A 20,611-nucleotide genomic window follows, 5' to 3' on the forward strand; every position below is an offset into this window, starting at 1 on the left:
AGGACCTGCATTTTGATTCTTTGTCACAGATTTTATTTATAGTCATTTCTGTACATCTCATTCCTTCTATGTTTTATGCATTCCTTGATAAACCTCTTCCTACAATTTAATCCCTTGAGTTTGACTTTGTGGTGGTGGTGGTAATTTAGTTGCTGTCATATCAAACTCTTGTGACCCCATGGACAGAGGACTCTGGCAGGAACTCCTCTGGAATGACAACCGGAAGGGGTTGGGTTGTCATTTCCTTCTCCAGGGGATCTTCCCAACCCAGGGATTGAATCCAGGTCTCCTGCACTGCAGACGGGTTCTTTACTGACTGAGCCACAAGGGATGCTTTTTCACTGTACACTTTCTCTAGATGATCTCATCCACCCTGTGGTTTCATGTTACCATATATATGGTGTGTGTGTATGCACGTGTGTGCATGAGTGTGTGTGTGTGAATGTGTATATATATAGTATACACAACATATACTTTATATGTTATATAATGTGAAGTATCAAGTGGGGTTTATATGAACTTAAGCTTAGATCTCTCTTCTGATATTTAACTAGTATCTTTGATTTCCTACTAGACATCTCCACTTGGATGTCACATCGGTATTTCAACCTCAACTTGTTCAATATATTCCTCATCTTTCTACCCCTAAAATCTGTTTCTCCCCACTGTGATTTTAATCCTTTAATAAAGGAAGGGGTAATAGAGGATGAGACGGTTGGATAGCATCACACACTCAATGAACAGGAGTTCGCGCAAACTCTGGGAGATAGTGAAGGACAGGGAAGCCTGGTGTGCTGCAGTCCATGCGGTCGCAAAGAGTTGGACATGACTTAGCAACTAAACAACAACAACAAAGTCACCGCCAGGTACTTACTTTTCTGAAACTTTTCAGAAACTAGGCTATCATCCTCAATTTAACCCTCTTCTTTAGCACCTACATACAACCAATTACTGATCCCACACTTCTAGTTTTTAAATATCTTTGGAGTCGAAGCACATCTGTCCATTTCCGGCCCACTCCCTTAGCATCAGTCACCATTACATTTTTCCAGGATTTACTAGAGCAGTGTCTACTTTCTGCCTGGCATCCCTCCAACATAGTCTCATATTAAAGCCCAAGAAACTTTGCAAATCTAACCATGTCACTCCCCAATAGAATCTTCACTAGTTCTTATTTCCCTTGGTATAATTTCAAATTCCTTGAATTAAAACAAAAACAAAAGCCCTAAAAAATAACTCTACTCACCTCTCCAGTTTTATCTCTTGCTATGTCTCTATTCTCAACCTATACTCTAGCCATATTGAGCATGCAATTTCCTGAAGATTCAGTTCAGTTCGGTTGCTCAGTCGTGTCTGACTCTTTGCGATCCCATGGACTGCAACATGCCAGGCTTCCCTGTCCACCAACAACTCCCGGAACTTACTCAAACTCATGTCCATTGAGTCGGTGATGCCATCCAACCATTTCATCCTCTCTCATCCCCTTCTCCTCCTGTCTTCAATCTTTCCCAGCATCAGAGTCTTTTCCAATGAGTCAGTTCTTTGCATTAGGTGGCCAAAGTATTGGAGTTTCAGCTTCAGCATCAGTCCTTCCAATGAATATTCAGGACTGATTTCCTTTAGGATTGACTGGGCTTCCCTGATAGCTCAATTGGTAAAGAATCCTCCTGCAATGCAGGAGACCCTGGTTCTATTTCTGGGTCTGTCTGGAAGATCCCCTGGAGAAGGGAAAGGCTACCCACTCCAGTATTATGGCCTGGAGAATTCCATGGACTGTATAGTCCATGGGGTTGCAAAGAGTCAGACATGACTGAGCAACTTTCTCTTTCTTTCTTTCATCAGATGACTTACTGAAAATGTAAGGCAATACGCTCCTGAAGGTTACTGTTCACTTTTATTCTCTTTCTGATTCTCCTTAGTCCTCTCCATCTTGTCTACCTGTCTGTTGGTTTCTCTCCACCCTTCTCTCCAGGAGTTTGTAAATGTCTTCCCTCTGCATAGAGTCCCCTTTCCTCTCACTTTTCCACATGCATTAAATTTACTTCTCTCTCTCTCTTTTTTTTTTTTTTTGTAAGAAGGACTGCTTTCTTTTTTTTGGAATCTGGGTTTTTATAAAAAATTTTTTTAATTTAAATTCATTTATTTTAATTGGAGGCTAATTACTTTACAATATTGTATTGGTTTTGCCATACATCAACATGAATCCGCCATGGGTATACATGTGTTCCCCATCTTGAACCCCACTTCTGTTTATCCTTTTGGACTCAGCTTAGATGTCACTTCTACTGGATTGCTTTTATTTTTATTTGTCCCACTCCAGTGCTAAATTAGGTTTCCCTTCTACTTATTTTCACAGCATTTTCCTTTTACATTTAGAGTAATAACTATCCCTGGTGGCTCAGTCAGTAAAATAAAAAAAAGCTATCTACAATGCAGGAGACCTGAGTTTGATCCCTGTGTTGGAAGATCCCCTGGAGAAGGGAGTCGCAACCCACTCCAGTATTCTTGCCTGGAGAATTTTACGGACAGAGAAGCCTGGTGGGCTGCAGTCCATGGGGTCGCAAAGAACCCATGACTGGGCATGACTGAGCGACTAACACACATCCTGTTTTATTCCTAACTGCTCTTCCCTGTAAGATAATTTCTTTGCATACACAGTGTGTGCCATATTCAATATTATGCCTTAAGCACACAATCTGACATATTGGAAGTATTGAAAAAAGAATGAAATCCTTATGCATGCTAAGTCGCTTCAGTCATGTCTGACTCTTTGGGACCTTATGGACTGCAGCCTGCCAGGCTCTGCTGTCCATGGGGATTCTCCAAGCAAGAATACTAGAGTGGGTTGCCATGCCCTCCTCCAGGAGATTTTCCTGACCCAGGAATCGAACCTGCATCTCCTGCGGCTCCTGCCTTGCAGGATTCTTTACCCCTGAGCCACGAGGAAACTCCCTATAGTACTTAGCAAAGTGGCTTGCCTGCAGTAGGCATTCTAATCCCTTAACTTTTAGTTGATCTTACTAGTGAATACTGTAACAGGAACCAAACATGCACAAAAGAAAAAGATGGTATAGAAAGGGATAGAGCTTATAGTCTCCTCAAACTTTCCAAGTAGATTCTAATGTTAGACACAGACAGAAAACAGCAAAATTCTGTAAAGCAATTATCCTTCAATAAAAAATAAATTAATTTAAAAAAAAGCATCTACACATTCTGTCTTCTTAAAGCTTCATCCTAAAGGCTAATTCTGCAGACATTTGCTTAAATTTCCTCAAGGACACAAGTGGTATTGCCAAGAATCCCAGAATAAGTAACATTCACTGAGTCAGAATTGTAGAATGAAAATATGTTGTTCATATGAAAATATGTTGTTTCATACTTGTTTTTGTTCTTCTAGAAGTATTTACCAAGTAATTTCTTCAGGGTTCTCAAAAGAAAAACAAACAAACAAAAAAAACCTTACATCTTCAAATGATAATAATTTACTTCCTCCACCTTGACAGAATCAGGTTTTTAAATCTAGGTTTTGAAAGGTGTACATGATTCCATAACTATGTCTTCTAAATATTCCATGTTTAATATTAATAAAATGATCAAGGACTTAGACCCATATGCAGCCTAACTTTACTTGTAGTAAAACATCAAAAGGCCTTGCTGTGTCATGAATTAGGTATTACTACATATCAATTAGGCCTGTTTCATACAGTGATAAATGCAGTGGGATAGGTCATTCATGTTTACGGTCATTCAGATGGCCAATGATGTCACTGTCCTTGTTTCTCCAGATTAGTTTTATTATGTAGTTCGGGCATAATAGCTGGGCAAATGGGATGAATTTAGATCTCACAGACCAAAACAAATTTTAGAAGTTAAAGCTCTTTTCCCATTCTAGACTATTGCACCTGTAATTTACACGGGTTCGAAATAGTGAAAGTAACTCTTACTTAAAAACGAGAAAAGTTGAAAAAGTCTTTGCTTCTGAGAAATACAAGGGTTATTTATAACCCAGCCTACAGAGAAATAAAGAACAAACAGTAGATCAATAGAAACCAGAGTTTACAGACTTAAAATGTAACAAGTGAACAAACTATACTAGTTGGTTCCTTACCCCTGTACTGGTGTATTATTACAGGTGACATTTGCTATCCAAAAGCAGAAGGCTGAGAGATCACCATCCCTAATGCTTAGACATGCCAGGTTACCATGGACCACTAGCATTGCCCAAAGCTACTTATCAACCTTTATGTGGTGACTAATAATTATAGTTGGGTTACACACATTTTGGAAATGTGGCTGGCAAGGCATACTGACTTCAGGCAAGAATACTGAAATGTGTAGCCATTCCCTTCTCCAGGGGACCTTCCTGGCCCAGGGATTAAAACCGGGTCTCCTGCATTGCAGGTGGATTCTTTAACATCTGAGCCATCATGGAAGCACAATATGAGCCACATGATCATACAAAAGAAAACACATACCCTCCATTAACTTGGTCATTTTGGGAGGATTTTTTTTTTAAACTGGGATTATTGTACCATGTTTTCTGAGTCACATACAGGAATTTAAAATCACTCTTCCAAGCATATCTAACATAATTCATCTTAAAAAACCTACACCATGAAGATAATCTACACTCATACAATGATATGTTAGCAAATTTTTTGCATGGCTTCAAAATCACCACACAATATCAAACTCTTCCATGTTAAGTTTTTTATAGTTTAGAAACTATAACCAGGATAAATTAAGAGGAGTTCAAAATGTAGTACAAAGGAGCATGTTACTAATGATGAACAATATCATATTTAATATGGTGGCAGGTATCTCAGGATATTTAATAATTTTTAAAAAGCCAAAACCAGTTTTATAATTAAGGCAGAGAATGGTTTTCAGTATACTATAGTTTAATTATATAATATCATGTGCCCATTTTAGAATTTCACTTTTAAAAAAGTATATATGAATAACACAGTGCTAATTCAAAAGAATTAAGCAATAGCTCACTTCATATCTCAAAGGCCTGAGAAAGCTACTCAAATTCTTCTTGGCAAATAAATGTTGTCCCTTTACATATGCCTGAAGCAGAATTTTTCTCCTGCTTATTATGTGTTCAAGTGATCACATTCTTAGCTATAATCAGACCTGTCAGAACATTAAAGAAGAAGGCAGAAGACTCCGGGCTTATACTTGTAACTTGGAAAATGTATTAGTGTTATACATTGGTTATAGCCAACCTCTACCATTTGTTAGGATGGCTACAAAGTAATTTGGCTAAGAGTTTGGGAAAACCTGAGTCATTGACTGTCCCAGTTATTTTTTTTTTCCCTTGAGTATTATCAAATGATAGTAATATATATGCATGTTACAATCTGATGCAAATAAATAAAACAAGAAAGGAGGTGGGGTGGGGTGGGGAGACAAAGGATAGACTGTTTGAAGGCCAAAATATCGGGTTACTTACTTACATCATAGAAGACAAGAGAACATGATGGTCGGCGTAACTACAGCAACCATCCCTGAAGACTGGGGAACTTGTCAGGTCAAAGCCAAGAAATTCCAGGTGGTTGTACATGTCTGAATCCTGAAGATACACAACATGAAGTTGGATTTTATCATAAATGTATCAGTCACTTCATGATCGCTAGAGTTGAAACTGGGTTGAATCTTGGCAACTCCCTTATGCTACAGAATGAATGATGTTAAAACTTAGTGGATAGATTTTAGCACCTGGCAAGAATAAGCACAATGTCCAGGCCACTCACTGAGTTTTGAAAGATACCATAAAGTGACAACTTTTCATTGCAAACACTTGGATATCATGGCCAGTGCTTCCAGTACAAATATCTTCCTATTACTCATGACAAGTTAGCTCAAGGTTTTTTTTTTTTTAGATACAAAAGAGTTGGAAAACAAAGTGTAAATACTAGAAATTAAATTCTGCAATAAGGAAGGAAAATAAGTATGGGGATATGGATAGTGTGATTTAGAAACAGGCAAAGAATGCCATTAATTATGGAGGAAATTGGTAAATAAGCAAAAGTCCACACTTTCAAAAATCAAGTATGAAAGTAGTCTTCAGAAGACCATGTTTAGGATAATTGATCCATCCTTAAAGTTTCTGCAGAAAAATTTTAATTCCAATTATTTTTGCCCTGTTACTTAATGCTGTTTCTTAGCCTTCCTGACTGTGTCAAGGAGTTTTATCTGGAATCATTCTGTTTAAATATCACAATTAGCAAAACATTACTTATAAAGTATGTCTGTTGAAACATTATTTTTTGTTATCACTACCTTGTAATATTTTCCGTCCTTGTCCATTTGGCCTCATATAAGAAAATACCACAGACTGGGCAGCTTATAGTACAATAGACATTTCTCACAATTCTGGAAGTCCAAGATCAAGGAAACAGTTTGTTCCCATTCTGGTGAAGGCTCTCTTCCTGGTTCATAGCTGGTGACTTCTTGCTGTGTTGAATGGAATAAGGGGCTCTGGGAGGCCTCTTTTTTAAGGGAATTAATCCTTCATGAGGTTCTACTCTCATGACCTAATCACCTCCCAAAGGCCCCACCTCCTAAAACCATCAAACTGCAATTAGGATTTCAACTTACGAATTTTAGGGGGGACACAAACATTCAGACTGTAAATTTATGGTTCCTGTTTATTAAACAGGATTAAATGGGATTTATCAATCAAATGCTGAACAAAGCTCTTTTGGAAATGAAACCCCGGACTAAGTATAGCTGGAGTAGTTTTAGCTTTTTCACGTATTGGGGGTATTTATGAACAAAATCACAACTAACCTGAACCTATTTAATTATTAATAAAATATCAGGTAGATGACACTTTCCATGATAATTTTGAGAGTAAACTAGATAAAGCCATTTACAACTGTGCTAATTTTTAAAGTATTTTTTTAAAGGCACAGTTAAAACTCATATTCTCTTTGCACTAAATTATTCATATTAAAAGTGATTTTAAAAAGTGATTGTAAAAAAAAATTAAAAAAAATAAAAGTGTACTTCAGATTAATTAGAATTGTGACAGGATGAAGAACAGGTATCAAATGGTACAACAGGTTATTTGAGACAAGTAGGGAAAGAGAAAAAAGGTTGGTGTAGACACAGATAAGGAGGGGGTTGTGGACACAGATGAGCGAGGTGAGAAAGAAGCTGGAAAGAGATGTAGATGAACTATGTGACATAATGAGAAAAAACAGGGAGTGAAGGGAAAAAAAAAGGCCACTTACTCCCTACACTGGGATATTCCTCTTCCAAGAAGCACGTCCACTTTGACTGCTCTAACAGCCAAATAGCCCAGGTCTCCCCATTCTGATTTCTGAATGTATAATATTAGAGTTAGAAACTCTCCCATATCATTTGCAAAAGCTGTGTGGGTCGCCATCTCTTCAGCTTTTATATCCACCAAACCAGAACCAATACATGGCCAGGCCATTGAGATAACAGGGGCTTTATTCCCATTCCCTCTTGGTTAAATTCTCCTCCTTCCCCATCAAGGGATTTCATAAAACCCTCCCAGTGGAGACAACCTGATTCTGATCCCAATTTCCATTAGCTCAGGCACCATGACTATGCTGCGTAACTATTGTTTCTTTAGTGACAGGCTTACCTAAGGACCAGAAGAGCCCCAAACATACACCCTTACCTTACTTCATTGCTATCTTTGGTTCTTCCTGTGCATTTAAAAATCTTGCTTCTTTGCATATGTTCCAACGGGTCAGATGATCAGGCTCATACAGCTGTTTTAAGGGCTTCTAGAACAAACAACTCAACACCAATATGGGCAGTAAATGTTTTTACTGTTTTGAGGGATTTGTCCTGTGCCTGACAAAACGTCAAGTTAGAAGCAGTTGGTCTGATCGAAGACATATTTTAGGATGAAAGAGCAGCAGTAAAAAGAAAAAGACTGTTTTTCTCAGACTGAGCATGTATCTATTTTCTGGGATCTCCTTTCACTTTCTCTATTTTAATATGGAATTATGGGCACATTATCCTGTTTGTTAATTCCTCCTCTGCCTGATAGGCTAGTTTATGGAAGCATCTCCCTCAAGTTTTGTGTCAAACCACAGAAGGGGAGCAAAATTCAGTTTTACCAGTAATTATCGTTGTTGGTATCTCCAGAGAGAAGTTAAAAAAAAAAAAAATCACATGGGAAACTGTCATGAGGGCTATTAACAAAACATGAGGTTTTGTTGAATGTTTCATGGATCCATCTTAGTACTCCTTAATAGCAAGAGTCAGAGTTGCTAAAATGCTAAAAATGAACCTCTTTCACCAGATGGCTTGCACCATTGGGCTTGAGCATATTGATAAAAAGCCTTACAAGCATATCAAGATTTCAATTATTTATCCTTTCTCTGATGCTACTGCAATAGAAAAACCAAGAACAAATGGCAGGCTTAAAATTTTTTTCATTTTGCTTTTGTCAATACTATAGGAGAATCTGACATTTCTGGCTGATCTTGAAGGAATTCTTCATAAAGTTAACACTGGGAGTAATTTATTAAATTCATCTTTTTTTTCTAAAAATTAGTATTTTGGACGAAAGGCTGGTCAATGAAATAATATTTCATTTGTAGTTTTCCTTCTCTGTGGCATGTGAAAGTGAAATTTTTGGGGAATGTGATAAATATCCATAAAATTCTAATACTTCTGAAGGAAAATTTTAATAGCCATTTCAAATGTGATGGTGGACTTTAACATGGCATGGGGGATAAATGATAGCTAAAGCTCAATAAAATGATCTTATAATCATATGTGCTCTTTTACATTTCCAGTTATGGGGACATTTGTAACAACAAACTTCTTGTGTTAAAACATATTTGTAAAATCTGAAGCAATTATGACTCATGCAATGGTGGTAAAACATGAAGCAGAACAGACAACCCATGTTTGCCAATGTGACTGAACAATCTTTATGACTTAATTCTTGATTTCTTGGTCTGACTCCTAAGAAAAGCTGGTTTTGAATATGGTGATTGACCATTACTTGGACTGCCTGTGTAATTCACTCTGTCCTCTGGAGCAAGTCACAGCTTTCTTCCCTCAGGGCTTACTTTTTTCTTCTATAAATAGGGGATAGGCTCTGACATACATAATTTTAAGATTTGTTGTAAGGGTAAAATCAGATATATATGAAATCTGCCTGAAGAGAAGAGAGATGTCATCCTTAACCAACCGTAGGTTATTCTGTTTTCTGCTCTAGTAGACTACACAGTAGTGATGGAGGTTTCTGATTTCATGCATCCACTTCTCAGGGTCAGGTAGTGTGACACATACATACAATGGCAGTGATAACTAAAGCCTAATAGGATTCAAGAGTTTTCTGTATTTGAACAATGTGCTTGTGTACAGAATTTTCACCAGAAAGTTTTTATAGCAAACTTTTTATGTCAGAAGTTTATTTTATTGGTAAAATATTAAATAATATACAGAATTAAAAACTGCACTTACACTTCTGAGAAGAAATAAATCTTGGACAAATTATATGCTTGTTCCTGAGATTCCCTAAATTTATTCCAGTAGCTGTGCACTCAGACAGTACAAACCTTTATAATATAATCCTTTTCACAAAGTATTACAAAGTTTCTGCAGCTTCTTTAGTTGTACTCACATACAAACACACACTCACACATGCATATTACAACACTCATACACGTATACACAATACCCACATACATGCACAGAACATGTATGTGTGTGCATTAAAAACAAATGAAATACAAGTCCCACATTTTAGTCTGCAGTGATAGAACTGTTAGCGGAGGTCTCCAAATTGGTGTATAGCAGGGTGACTTGTCACACAACTGCAAAGACTGTTTCAGTATTTCCATAGTAAACCTCATTTTCTGAGGTATGGTATTTGAGCCTTAAAAAAACTACATTACACTGAGCAAACCTGACATACAAGGTCTGGAATTTTAATTTTACATATATATTTATATATATATATATATATCTTTTTTAAACAAGTTTTTATTTTCCCAAATTATTAGTTTGAAAAAAAATGAGGTTTACTGGTTTGACCTATCTTTTCTTTTCGCTTCTAAAACTTAAAATATCCTAGAAACTGTCTAAGCAATTAGTTTTTAAAGTAGTCTAATTACCTTTGGTATTGTTAAAGAAAAAAAAATTCTAAAATGGCCAAGACATATACTGTACAAATGCAGTAACTGCCTTTTAAAAAAATGCCAAAGAAATGTTATCTTTTTAATCAAAATATGTATTTACATTACAGCAGTTTTACTACAGGGACACAGATATAAAAAAAGAAAATCAGAATGCTACATATAAATATGTAGGATATGAAAAATATCTCTTACTTAAGTTGTATGAAAACAGGAGTGCTCCAAATATTTCTTAAAAATTTTCTCCAATAGGTGATAAGTGTTTAAAATTGAGCTAAGTGCTTTACTTTTATTTTAAAGTTCATTTCCAAAGGAGAAAAGAGAAACAGAAAAAAATATTAGGTTCTTAATTTAAAACACTGGACAACGGTCTAAGAAAAAAAATTCAGTCTCTAAGAATTTCAACTTTAGGATACATTTCTCAGGCTAAAGATTACTAATTTCAACAAAAATTTAGTCTAAATAAAGATACCATGAGATTAGACCAGTGGTTTCCACATTCTCTAATCTTTTGACTGTGGTGTGTTTTTCTTTTTGCTTGTTGTGTCCTTTAACATACCATAATTTTCAAGGGTTTCTTTTTGTTTTTAACTAAAGAAAGAATAAAAAAAATAACCATCATTTTTAAGACTTCAAGGAAAGTATTGCACTTGTACAGAAAGTAAAGAAAAACATCTTTTAAACTAAGTAGCAGAAGCAATAGCTCTGGGACTGCAAATAACACATGGTCTAAAAGGTTCAACTATTAAGAGCAAATGGGGAGCCTGGAGAACCCACTCCAAACCTGGAATATTATTATAGTAATGTTAAAGCATTTTCTCCCAGCTGGGAGATAGTTAAGACTTTTTGCTTTAGATTTTTAACATCTTTCTAAATTCTTGCAAAAAAATTGTTTAATCTCTCATAACACGCATTTTAGGAGAACAACCAAATCAGAACATAAAATCCAGCAAGAAAGGAAGGAAACATATCATGTTCTTATGATTACATAATCTCTGAAGTCATATTTTAGATGCCCAATATTTGAAAGTGAAAGTAACACAAGGGTTATATACCTTACTCATTTTAATTCAACTACTTTTTAAAAAAATAGAAAACTACACTTGAATATAAAAATATGTCAGCAGATTATACAGCCAACAAAAATCATACACAAAAAATTAAGACTTAAGAGACCTATGAACTGGAAATAAAAACTTGACCTAATCCTCAAACTAGTAGGGGGAAAGAGAGGCAGAGACAATGATGGAGGGAACATGGACAGAAAAAAGAAAGGAGGTGGTGAAAGCAGGCAAAATTTAAGAGATCACAAAGAACTTCGATACACACAAGGGGACGTGATTTATGTTCAACATCCAAGAGTATACTTGACAAGTCAAAATGTTTTATCACAGTTTCAGAAACTGAACTACTTAAAAAAAAAAAAACACAAAAGAATAACAAAAAACAAAACCCAGAGTCTTTCCCTTGTTACAGTGTATTCATGAAAAAAAAAAAAAATCCATTTCCAGTAAATTAAGTAGAATCCTGGTAAGTGCATAGTTGGGGAATCAGTGACCTCCACCCATTGAAGAAGCTTTTCTTACTGTGTGTCACTTGAGGTAATTTAAAGGGCCAGATTAACTGCAAACTGGCTTATCGAAACCTATAAGAAGTTTTATGCTGTACTTTATGTGGCTTAGCAGAGGGCCTCTAAATTTTATATTTTATTCACAAAAAGGACATCTTAGAAAACTAGTCATTCACGTACCACTCTGTATGGGACACAGGTTAATTCACAATAAATTTATACAGAAAATATACAAATGCAATGTTATGGGAGAAAAACCCCATAAACAGAATTAGGAACTTATTTTCAAAGAGTGTGTGTGAAAAATATCCACAAACTTACAGTACAGCAAGAGAAAACTAAAAAGCTAGAAATATAATGTTACATAAAAAACCTTATGGAAATTCCAAAATTTTAGGTTTCTGCAATAAATGTAAAAATATTCAAGGTGTCATTATTTGGCCTAGCAATACACTATGATAAAAAGAAACACTAGCATATCACAGCTTCTTGGTCATATGACATTTGCTTTGAATAACAAGCAGCTCATTTTTTTTTAAAAGCCGTCATACTCTAACACATCCATTGCAAGTAATACACAACCATGGTAGGAAATCATTTGAGATTATGCTTTGGAGAATAGCGATATGATATGACTCTTCAATTCTGTTTTGTTCAAGGAGAATTAATGGCCTGCTTCTTTACATCATTCCACACAACATTAACAGGTTAGAAGAGGATGTTCTAAGACTAGTAGAACACTAGACTATAGGTGAAATTCCAAAACAATACTGTATTTTATTGATTCAAAATTCCACTAATAAAGCCTTGTTTGATACTAGAACTTATTCTTCCTTAAAAACAAAACAAAAATACATACCATACCATAATGCAATTCACAGCTACAATTTCCCTCCACCTCATATACTACCCGCATAATCTTGTAATGGTGTTCAGAAATACTATCAAACTAAAAAGATAGCAACATCTGGTTTCAAAGTTTTCTTTTACTTTAAGCAGATGAGCTGAAAGTCTCTGTATGGGAAATTCCTCTAATGGTTTTGACCTAAGAACACGAAGATGAATTATATAGTAATTTTAAGTGATTTTTAAAAATGCATAATACAAGTGTTGTAGAACTAAACAGCTAGCCAACACTCAATGCATTTTAAAAAGGCACAAACATAAATAAATTTTATAAGTATTTGATACATTAAATTCAGGATCTTAAGACCAGTTACTGTATATTTTAATTATTTTGCAGAAACTGGAGGTTTAAAAACATTTCTAAGATAACTTTTGTATATATAAACTTCAATTTCACCCCCCTACTCTTTTCTTCTTTTGCCTCTGGGGAATTTTCTGTTTTAGAATAATTTTCATACAGACAATATTTACTGAAATAATCTATAAAATGGAATGAAAATGATCAAAAATTGTAACTTATCCCTTTTTGTAAAATGAATAATTCAAAATTAAAAAATAACATAGCCAATACCTCCTATAATCTAAGTTCTGTCTTGAAATCAGGAGCATAGTTTTTTATTTGTATTTTTGCAGACTTCTCTGTTCTTTTTCCATTCACTTTAAGGAATCAGTTTAAAGATAACAAAGTAAAACATCATTTTCATCTAAATGCCTTCACTGATGTAATTTCTGTCAAACATTTATAAAATATCATAAAAACTTCATGGTTTTGTGACGTCTAAGACTGAAACACAAAACCCATAAATAAAAACAATACCGAGCTCACTAAAACATTCTTGCCTTTCTCCATTTGCCAACAAGTAAAAGTTGAAAACTCTTCCTATTTAAGAGTAATTTGTGTTTCTTTCATTTTAGAGGTTATGTGAAATCAGCTTAACAGTTTTTTTTGATTCACTGTTTTGATTTGTTCTGGAAGTACATAGTAAAGACTCAAGGTTTAAGTTGAATAGTTGTGACCACTCTTAAAGATAGACTAGTAACTTTAATATTTCTCTATACAGTCTGATAAAGTAAACCTATTAAGTTGCTCAGGTATTAATCATAATTTTAACTCTCTATAGGCTCCTGTAACACACCTGATTAATTCATGAATTTTCTTTAAAAGAATGTGTATGTATACTGCGATGCACGCACACAGCAGCTTGTACGTCTGTAGGGGATACAGTCCCTCCTTGCAGCCAGATCGGAATCCTAGTCTCTCATTCTCCCATTTTGTCCCTCCAGAAGATTCACAACAGAATGTTTCAACAACTTGAAATCTCTTCCAATTTGCTTATTGGTCACTTTCACTATTGTAAAAAGCCAGATTAGAATGGCTTTAAAAAAGTGATTGACCACTTTTAGAGAGAGGCAATACATATCTTTTAACATGAGCTGGATATAAAATTCTGGGCAAAATTAGGGCAAAACAACATGATGCATTTTTGCCAAACTGGAAAATACAGAGACTAACCCATTTTCATGCCCCTCAAATACTCTAATGTGAAATCTCACCTAAATAAGCTGAGCATATAACTGTTATGTAAAACTTGATTTACTTGGTGTCTGCCCCTCATATTTATTTTTAGGTGCAACCATCTTGCATATTTCCTTTTGTGAAGAAGCATGCAAATATAGCCATCCAGAGTTTCCCAGAAAGCACTGTGTCCACAAAAATTCTATCTAACCTACACATTGGAAGTGACCTTGTCCTCATTTGCCCCTGCTACACCCTAAGCCATCTTTATCCCTAGTTGTTTCTCCTATGAAGCTCAGAAAGTACAAGTAATACAGTGGTGGAAACGTTTTGAAAAAAGATTTTCAAAAAGATGGAATCAGAAAGGGAGAGTGCCATTAGTACTGTCCTCAGGGGGTAATTCTACAATTCTGTAGGTCCACTGAATTCAGTTACATCCCTGGGCAGGTAGGCACATGATTGTTCATATACTGAAAAAAAATTAGTAAGCAGGAAAAAAACTCATAGATGATGCCAGCAGAAGTTCACACATAGCCAAAATTATGAACATATTGACTGCCATCCAAATGTTTCCTTAAATTACAGTAAAACACAAAATCACTAACCTTAAATTATTTACCTCCCTCCAAAAGGAAAAAAAACGAAATTCCAATTATATATGTGGGGTTGGGATAGATGGGGTATGTCTCAAAGACATGCTTCACCTATGAATAATACATTGTATGTTCACAATGTGGTAATGCACCCGAGCATGCAGGAAAAAAAGTGACAGTTGACATTCTATTTAAAACATTTCACATCTCCGATTTGGTGCTTTCTCTTAGATGTAAAGGAATAGTTTGGGTATTTCTCCAAAAATAATTGCCACAGAGGGTGAGTGAAAGAGAGCTGAGTTGTAACCATTTTTTGCCTAGCTCTAGCGGTGTCAGTGCTTAGACGTTGATTACACAAGTGAATGGCAAACTGAAAATGGGTGATGAACATTATTGGGGCCAGACCTGCTTATCCATCATAGTTCTCTAGTGTTGCTAATTCTCACATCATTCTGCACTAAAAAACAGTTTCAACATCCCACTGAATGATTTTTTTAGAGCAGTTATCACTTACTGCTTAATGTAATTTTAACATGCAGAAATGGTTATCAGACAATCCAGTCATGGTCAGGCCTGTCCTCTCTAAACACAAGCAGCGAATTCTCCCTCCAAGTGGGCCCCCCACACATGAATTTAATCAATTTCACTCAGTTCCTCCCCTCTAATGCTGTTAAACTGCAAAGAAAAAACAGAACACCCATATAAATGAAATTAAAATCTGTCCATGAAATATGCCAACGTATACATGAATTAAAAGAAGAAAAATTCTTTAGTAAGGGACTGAGATTCATAAGAGCTTATATATATTAATAGTTTCATGTTTTCGAGACAGAAAAGTGTGGACCTGAACACTTTAGCTTGGAGGTTCGGTTGCATTCTAGACTCCAAGAAGGGTAAAAATAAGCTTCTGTTTTATCTATAATGCACCGGTTACAAAGAAGTTGCTTTTTCCTTGTACCAAAAGTTGTAAATATTATTATTGAAGAAATACTAGAATAAATAGCCCTAGTTTCATAACCTTATGTGGTTCAAGTTACCATACTTGGGTCAAATTAGCAACTGCTCTGAGGAGATTTTGAAAGAAATAGCCTACAGCAAGATTTTTAAGACTTTCCACCAGAAGAATAAAAGATGAACAGACTATGGACAAAACACTGGGGGGTCAAAGCTTGAAAAATAAAACTAGTGAAAAGAGAAATACCAGAAAAGGGATTTCTGAGTGGGTTTTTCCCCCCTACTGTTAGCCTAATTATATTGATATTTTTCTGCTGACTGGTTAACACTGATTAAATGCTGATAAAGTGACAATCGTAAGCATACTTTTTAGAAAGGAATATGTATACTATGCTGCCATCACATTACAGCTGTAAAAGAAAACTTCCCAAACAAATTTAAGAAAAGCAGAGGTCCCTTCTGAAAACTACTGAATGCCTCTTAGCCACTCTTAGACCATATGTTATTCTGAAAACTATATAAAAACACTATTTGTTAAAGGTGTTCAAAGTAAGGCTGCCAGGGTGTCTATAAAATGCAAGTCATCAAAACTATGGAAAAACAGTGCTTAAGTTTAGAAAAATAAGATCATAGGACCTCAGATGTATTGTAGCTGTCCTTAACTACCTGTAGTTTATAAGTTTTTCTATATGGTACAGGGTACAACATACCGTATTATAAATTCCACAGGGGAAGTAAACATAGAACCCACAACAACTACTCATCCAAGGAGTTATCATGGAAAATAACGTGTGTGTATTCCATGATCTCTAGAGGAAAAGGAAAACAATTTACATTTTGAAACAAATTCTTCTTTGACCAATAAAATTACTTATCCCATTTAAAACTGTGAAAGTCCAACCCAGAAAATGCTAATCTTTCCTGCCTTTGCACAATCCTGAACATCAGTGGCAAATTAGAATCCTTAGATGAATCTTTATGAATCAAGTGATTTTTTTTTTCTCAAAGCATGATATACCTTATATCTATGCATGGCAGAAATGAACTGCTCTTAAATTCCCACACAATAAACAAGTCAAGCTGTTAAGGAATAATGTCCCCTGTCTCTTCTCTCTTCCGTTTCTTCCTTATTGTAATCAGGCAGAGCAAATGACACTGCGTCCACAAAATAAGAATTAACGACAGTAACAATATTTAAAAATAAAAAAAAAGGTATGTCAACATCTGAGGAAGGTGGGATTGTAAGTGCAGTATTTCTTCATGTGCAGTTCGTTACTTCATAGGGGTCCCCTTTGGAATGAAAAGGCCTAGTGGAATGTGTGCTCCCCTCGAACAATGTGTGATGAAAACTCATAACGGTCCTGGCTTCTGTAGCCACAGATGTTGCATTCCAGTGGGTCCCGGTAGCCATGGCAACCCATGTGAATGGTGTACATGACATGGTCTAGGAAAAGGACTCGGCAGTGCTCACACTTGAAGGCTCTAATCTGTTCACCTTCTCCATTGAAGACCTTGTAGATGTCCTTCAGTGAGCCCTTAGGAGCCTTGGTGGTATCCAAAGCCTTGACATCCTCCTTCATGTAAGCTGGGCTTTGTTTCCTCTTGGGATTTAAGGCAGGGTTTCCTTGGTAAGACTGGTGGTCATCATGGCTGCTTTCTGAGTCAGTAGAATCTAGGCAGCTATTGCTGGGAGAGGCCTCTCTTTCCTGGGGTCGACTCTTTGGTCTGATGAGAGAGATAGGGCCATCCATGTTGTTTTCATGACTATCGGAGGTTTCCCTGCTAATGGGTCTTTCTATCCTATTTGGATGATAGACCTGAGAATAAGCTGAGCTTATAACCGGGGCCACCTCAGCGATTGTGCTTGGCGGGTGCTGCATCAGTGGGTGAAGGGCCTCAGCTCCAAGGTAGGTGATTGCATTGTTGATGGCTTGGTCCATCATATGAGACTGCATCAGCTCAGCCTCCTTCTCATATGTTAAGTTCATATCAAAGTGAATGTCTGGGTAGCTGAATCGCATGATCTTTTCTCCTGAATGGAAGAGGGGGAGAAAAGGAAAAAGGGGGGGAAAAAAAAAGAATACAACACAATGAATAGCTTGACTAAGGATATATACATACAAAATTAACTAATCACTTTCATTTTCCATAATATGGTATATCATTCTTTAGATCAAGTATTTAGGCTCTTTAATTCTGCTGAGACTCACAAATACTCTTAACCTACAGAGAGGATTAGTAATAAAAATGTCACAAGTCATTTGCACTTGTTCTAATGCCATCATGAAAATTCATCTCGCCTGAAAGGTATGATTGAGTGTGTGTTATCTTATTTTCATTCTCTATCAAAGTTTCCACTTGTCTAGAGCTCAGAAACTGTAGAAGAAAGAAGAAATACCAGGTAAAAATAGTCAGAGATTTCCTTGTTTTTGCATATTTTAAACATCAGTGACCAAGCCTCAAAGATCATAAAAACGAGAGTGATACGGTTATAACACCTGTGTTATCTCACTATCATGTACGGTTAATTTGGTTGATTTAGCTGCTATGTTAGAGAAAGACTATAGACCAAATATATGTCATTCTGGAAAAATTTTAAATGCCACAATTAAAATACTTTTAACGGTTTAATTGATAAACTGAATGAAATTTAGGGCTATATAAAAATAGGGTATTTCCCAAAGCACTTACTTATTATAAACTTGAAAATGGTTGTTTCATTGTTTTGCTTCTTGAAATGGATAATCATTCATTTTTGCATCACCCCTTTCTTATTTAAACACATATGTTATTACTATATGAACACCCACTGTTAGTTTCTCTATATATTTTCTTGACTGAGAGAGATTTGTAGTTTTACTTTTTAACATTTACTTCAACTAATTTAATTTTACTTCAATATTGTATATCAACATAATATCTAAGCTTAACCAATTAAAGGGTTGGTGCATAAAATAATAGTTTAGGTTTTTCTCCTTCAAATATTGCCAGCTTTGGACAGAGTATTTTATCTTTTAAAAATTCTGCCATTAAATCAGTGTGTTCTCCTACTAATGCTTACTTTGACTAACATGTACACTGATCCATAGAATTGTATTCTGGAAAAATACTTTTATGTGGCTAGTATTATTTCAGGTTTGAAGGAAGGTCTGCCAGATGAGAGGAAGGTAATGATCAGAGTAATGAAAATTGAAAAAAAATATGAGTAATTATTTCATAGCATACAATTAAGATATTACAGTGTCAAGAGTTTAAAAGTTAAGCTGTGCTGTGCTTAGTCACTACTCAGTAGTGTCCAACTCTGTGTGACCCCATGGACTGTAGCCCACCAGTCTCCTCTGTCCATGGGGATTCTCTAGGCAAGAATACTGGAGTGGGTTGCCTTTCCCTTCTCAAGGGAATCTTCCCAGCTCAGGGATCAAACCCAGGTCTCCCACAATGCAGGAAGGTTCTTTACCGACTGAGCCACCAGGGAAGCACTGTTTAGAGGGTGTGACAACGATTTAGAGATTATTTATAATACAGTGTGATATGTGGTATGGGGTTAACTAAGGAATACAAAACTCACAGTATTAATAAAAGAAAGCTTCCTGAAGAAAGTGACATCACAGAATGAATGTGATGACAGATATTAGCAAAGTAAAGGAAGGGTAAGGGTTGGAGAAGCTGGTAGGAAGGCTCAGAGGCAGGAGGGCATGACTCATCCTAGGGATTACTAACACTTTGCATACGGCTGAGAATGGAAACAGATGAGAAAGTTGTTATCTGATAATATAGGGCTTATTCAAGAGCTAAGGAATTTGAAACCTATCCTGAGAGAGGTAAGAACTGAAAGAGTTAAACGGGAAAGTGACTAACTAGATAATTATTTAGCAAGATGATTTAGGAAGTTGTTGCTACAGGGATGTAGAGATCATGGGTGGCTTCAACTAGTAGAGTAGCAGTGGAAATGGAGAAAACTAGATGGAATGGAGAAAATTTTAGAAAATGTTGCTAGAACTTGTTGATTATCTAGACACAGAATGAGAAAAAGAAAGAGGTTAAGTATTAAGCCCAGGTTTCTGGCCTGGGAAACTTAGTGGATGGCAATGGGATAGAAAAGATGGTGAATTCAGATTGGGGAAGACTATGAGTAATAGTCATGTCTAATAAGTACTGAGATACAGTCTCAAAATCAGGAGAGAGATTTGGGCTTGAGATACAGATATAAGACTCATCGGTTAATAGAAATTAGCTTCTGAAACCATGGAAATAGATGATATCACAAAGGCATAGGTAAAATGTGAAAAAGAGAAGGTCAAAAATGGAACCTGGAAGAACATCAAGATTTTTACACCTGCCCATAGACTAGGGCAAGTGAGATGAGAGTCCCATGCTTAGAGAGCCCTGGGTCTCACTCCTTATGAAGGAATAAGGAATGTGTAGGGCCAAGGGAGTGACTTAGCAGCAACAGCAGCAGGGCCAAGGGAATGTGCCAATCTGGAGCTTACACTACACTCTGGGTGCCCAGCATGCCAGAATTCTTTGTCCAAATGGCCCAGAACTTGCACTGAGAGTTGCAGAGTCCTCTTCACAGTGTTCATTCCCTGAGTACCAACTTTGTTGCTGGTAGGTACACTCTAAGGCCTGAAGAATGGTCAGTACACTACTCTTTATGGGCTGTGAGTCAGGTGGGGCATGAAAAGAATTTGGATGTGCATACCAAATGTCTACACATACATGCATGAGGCCCCTCTGTGGTGCTGTTTAGAATCAGGAGTGGGTTTAAAAGAGGGGACTGACTGCATACCAGGGGGGTTTGCTCTGCTCATGCCTTCAAGTTCTGGTGTGGAACTCTGAAGAATCTGAGAATTCTATTATTTGAACTCAGTCTTCCAGATTAGGAGGTTAGAACACAATAGTTTTTAATTTAAGCCTGATTTATAATATT

General features: G+C 36.2%; 1 protein-coding gene across 15 annotated transcripts in view; it reads right to left on the reverse strand.

Moving 5' to 3' along the window:
- Positions 1-9,498: 9,498 nt before the first annotated feature.
- Positions 9,499-20,611, reverse strand: part of IKZF2 (IKAROS family zinc finger 2) — a 204,151-nt gene continuing 193,038 nt past the window's right edge. For all 15 annotated transcript variants that reach the window (XM_061383952.1, XM_061383980.1, XM_061383900.1 and 12 more), the window contains one exon: positions 9,499-17,713. In XM_061383952.1, coding sequence (XP_061239936.1) covers positions 16,989-17,713 — 725 coding nt within the window. In that variant the 3' untranslated portion in view covers positions 9,499-16,988. The remainder of the gene's footprint in view (positions 17,714-20,611) is intronic.

The sequence above is a fragment of the Bos javanicus genome, chromosome 2, assembly GCF_032452875.1.
Source record: "Bos javanicus breed banteng chromosome 2, ARS-OSU_banteng_1.0, whole genome shotgun sequence".
Lineage (NCBI taxonomy): Eukaryota > Metazoa > Chordata > Mammalia > Artiodactyla > Bovidae > Bos > Bos javanicus.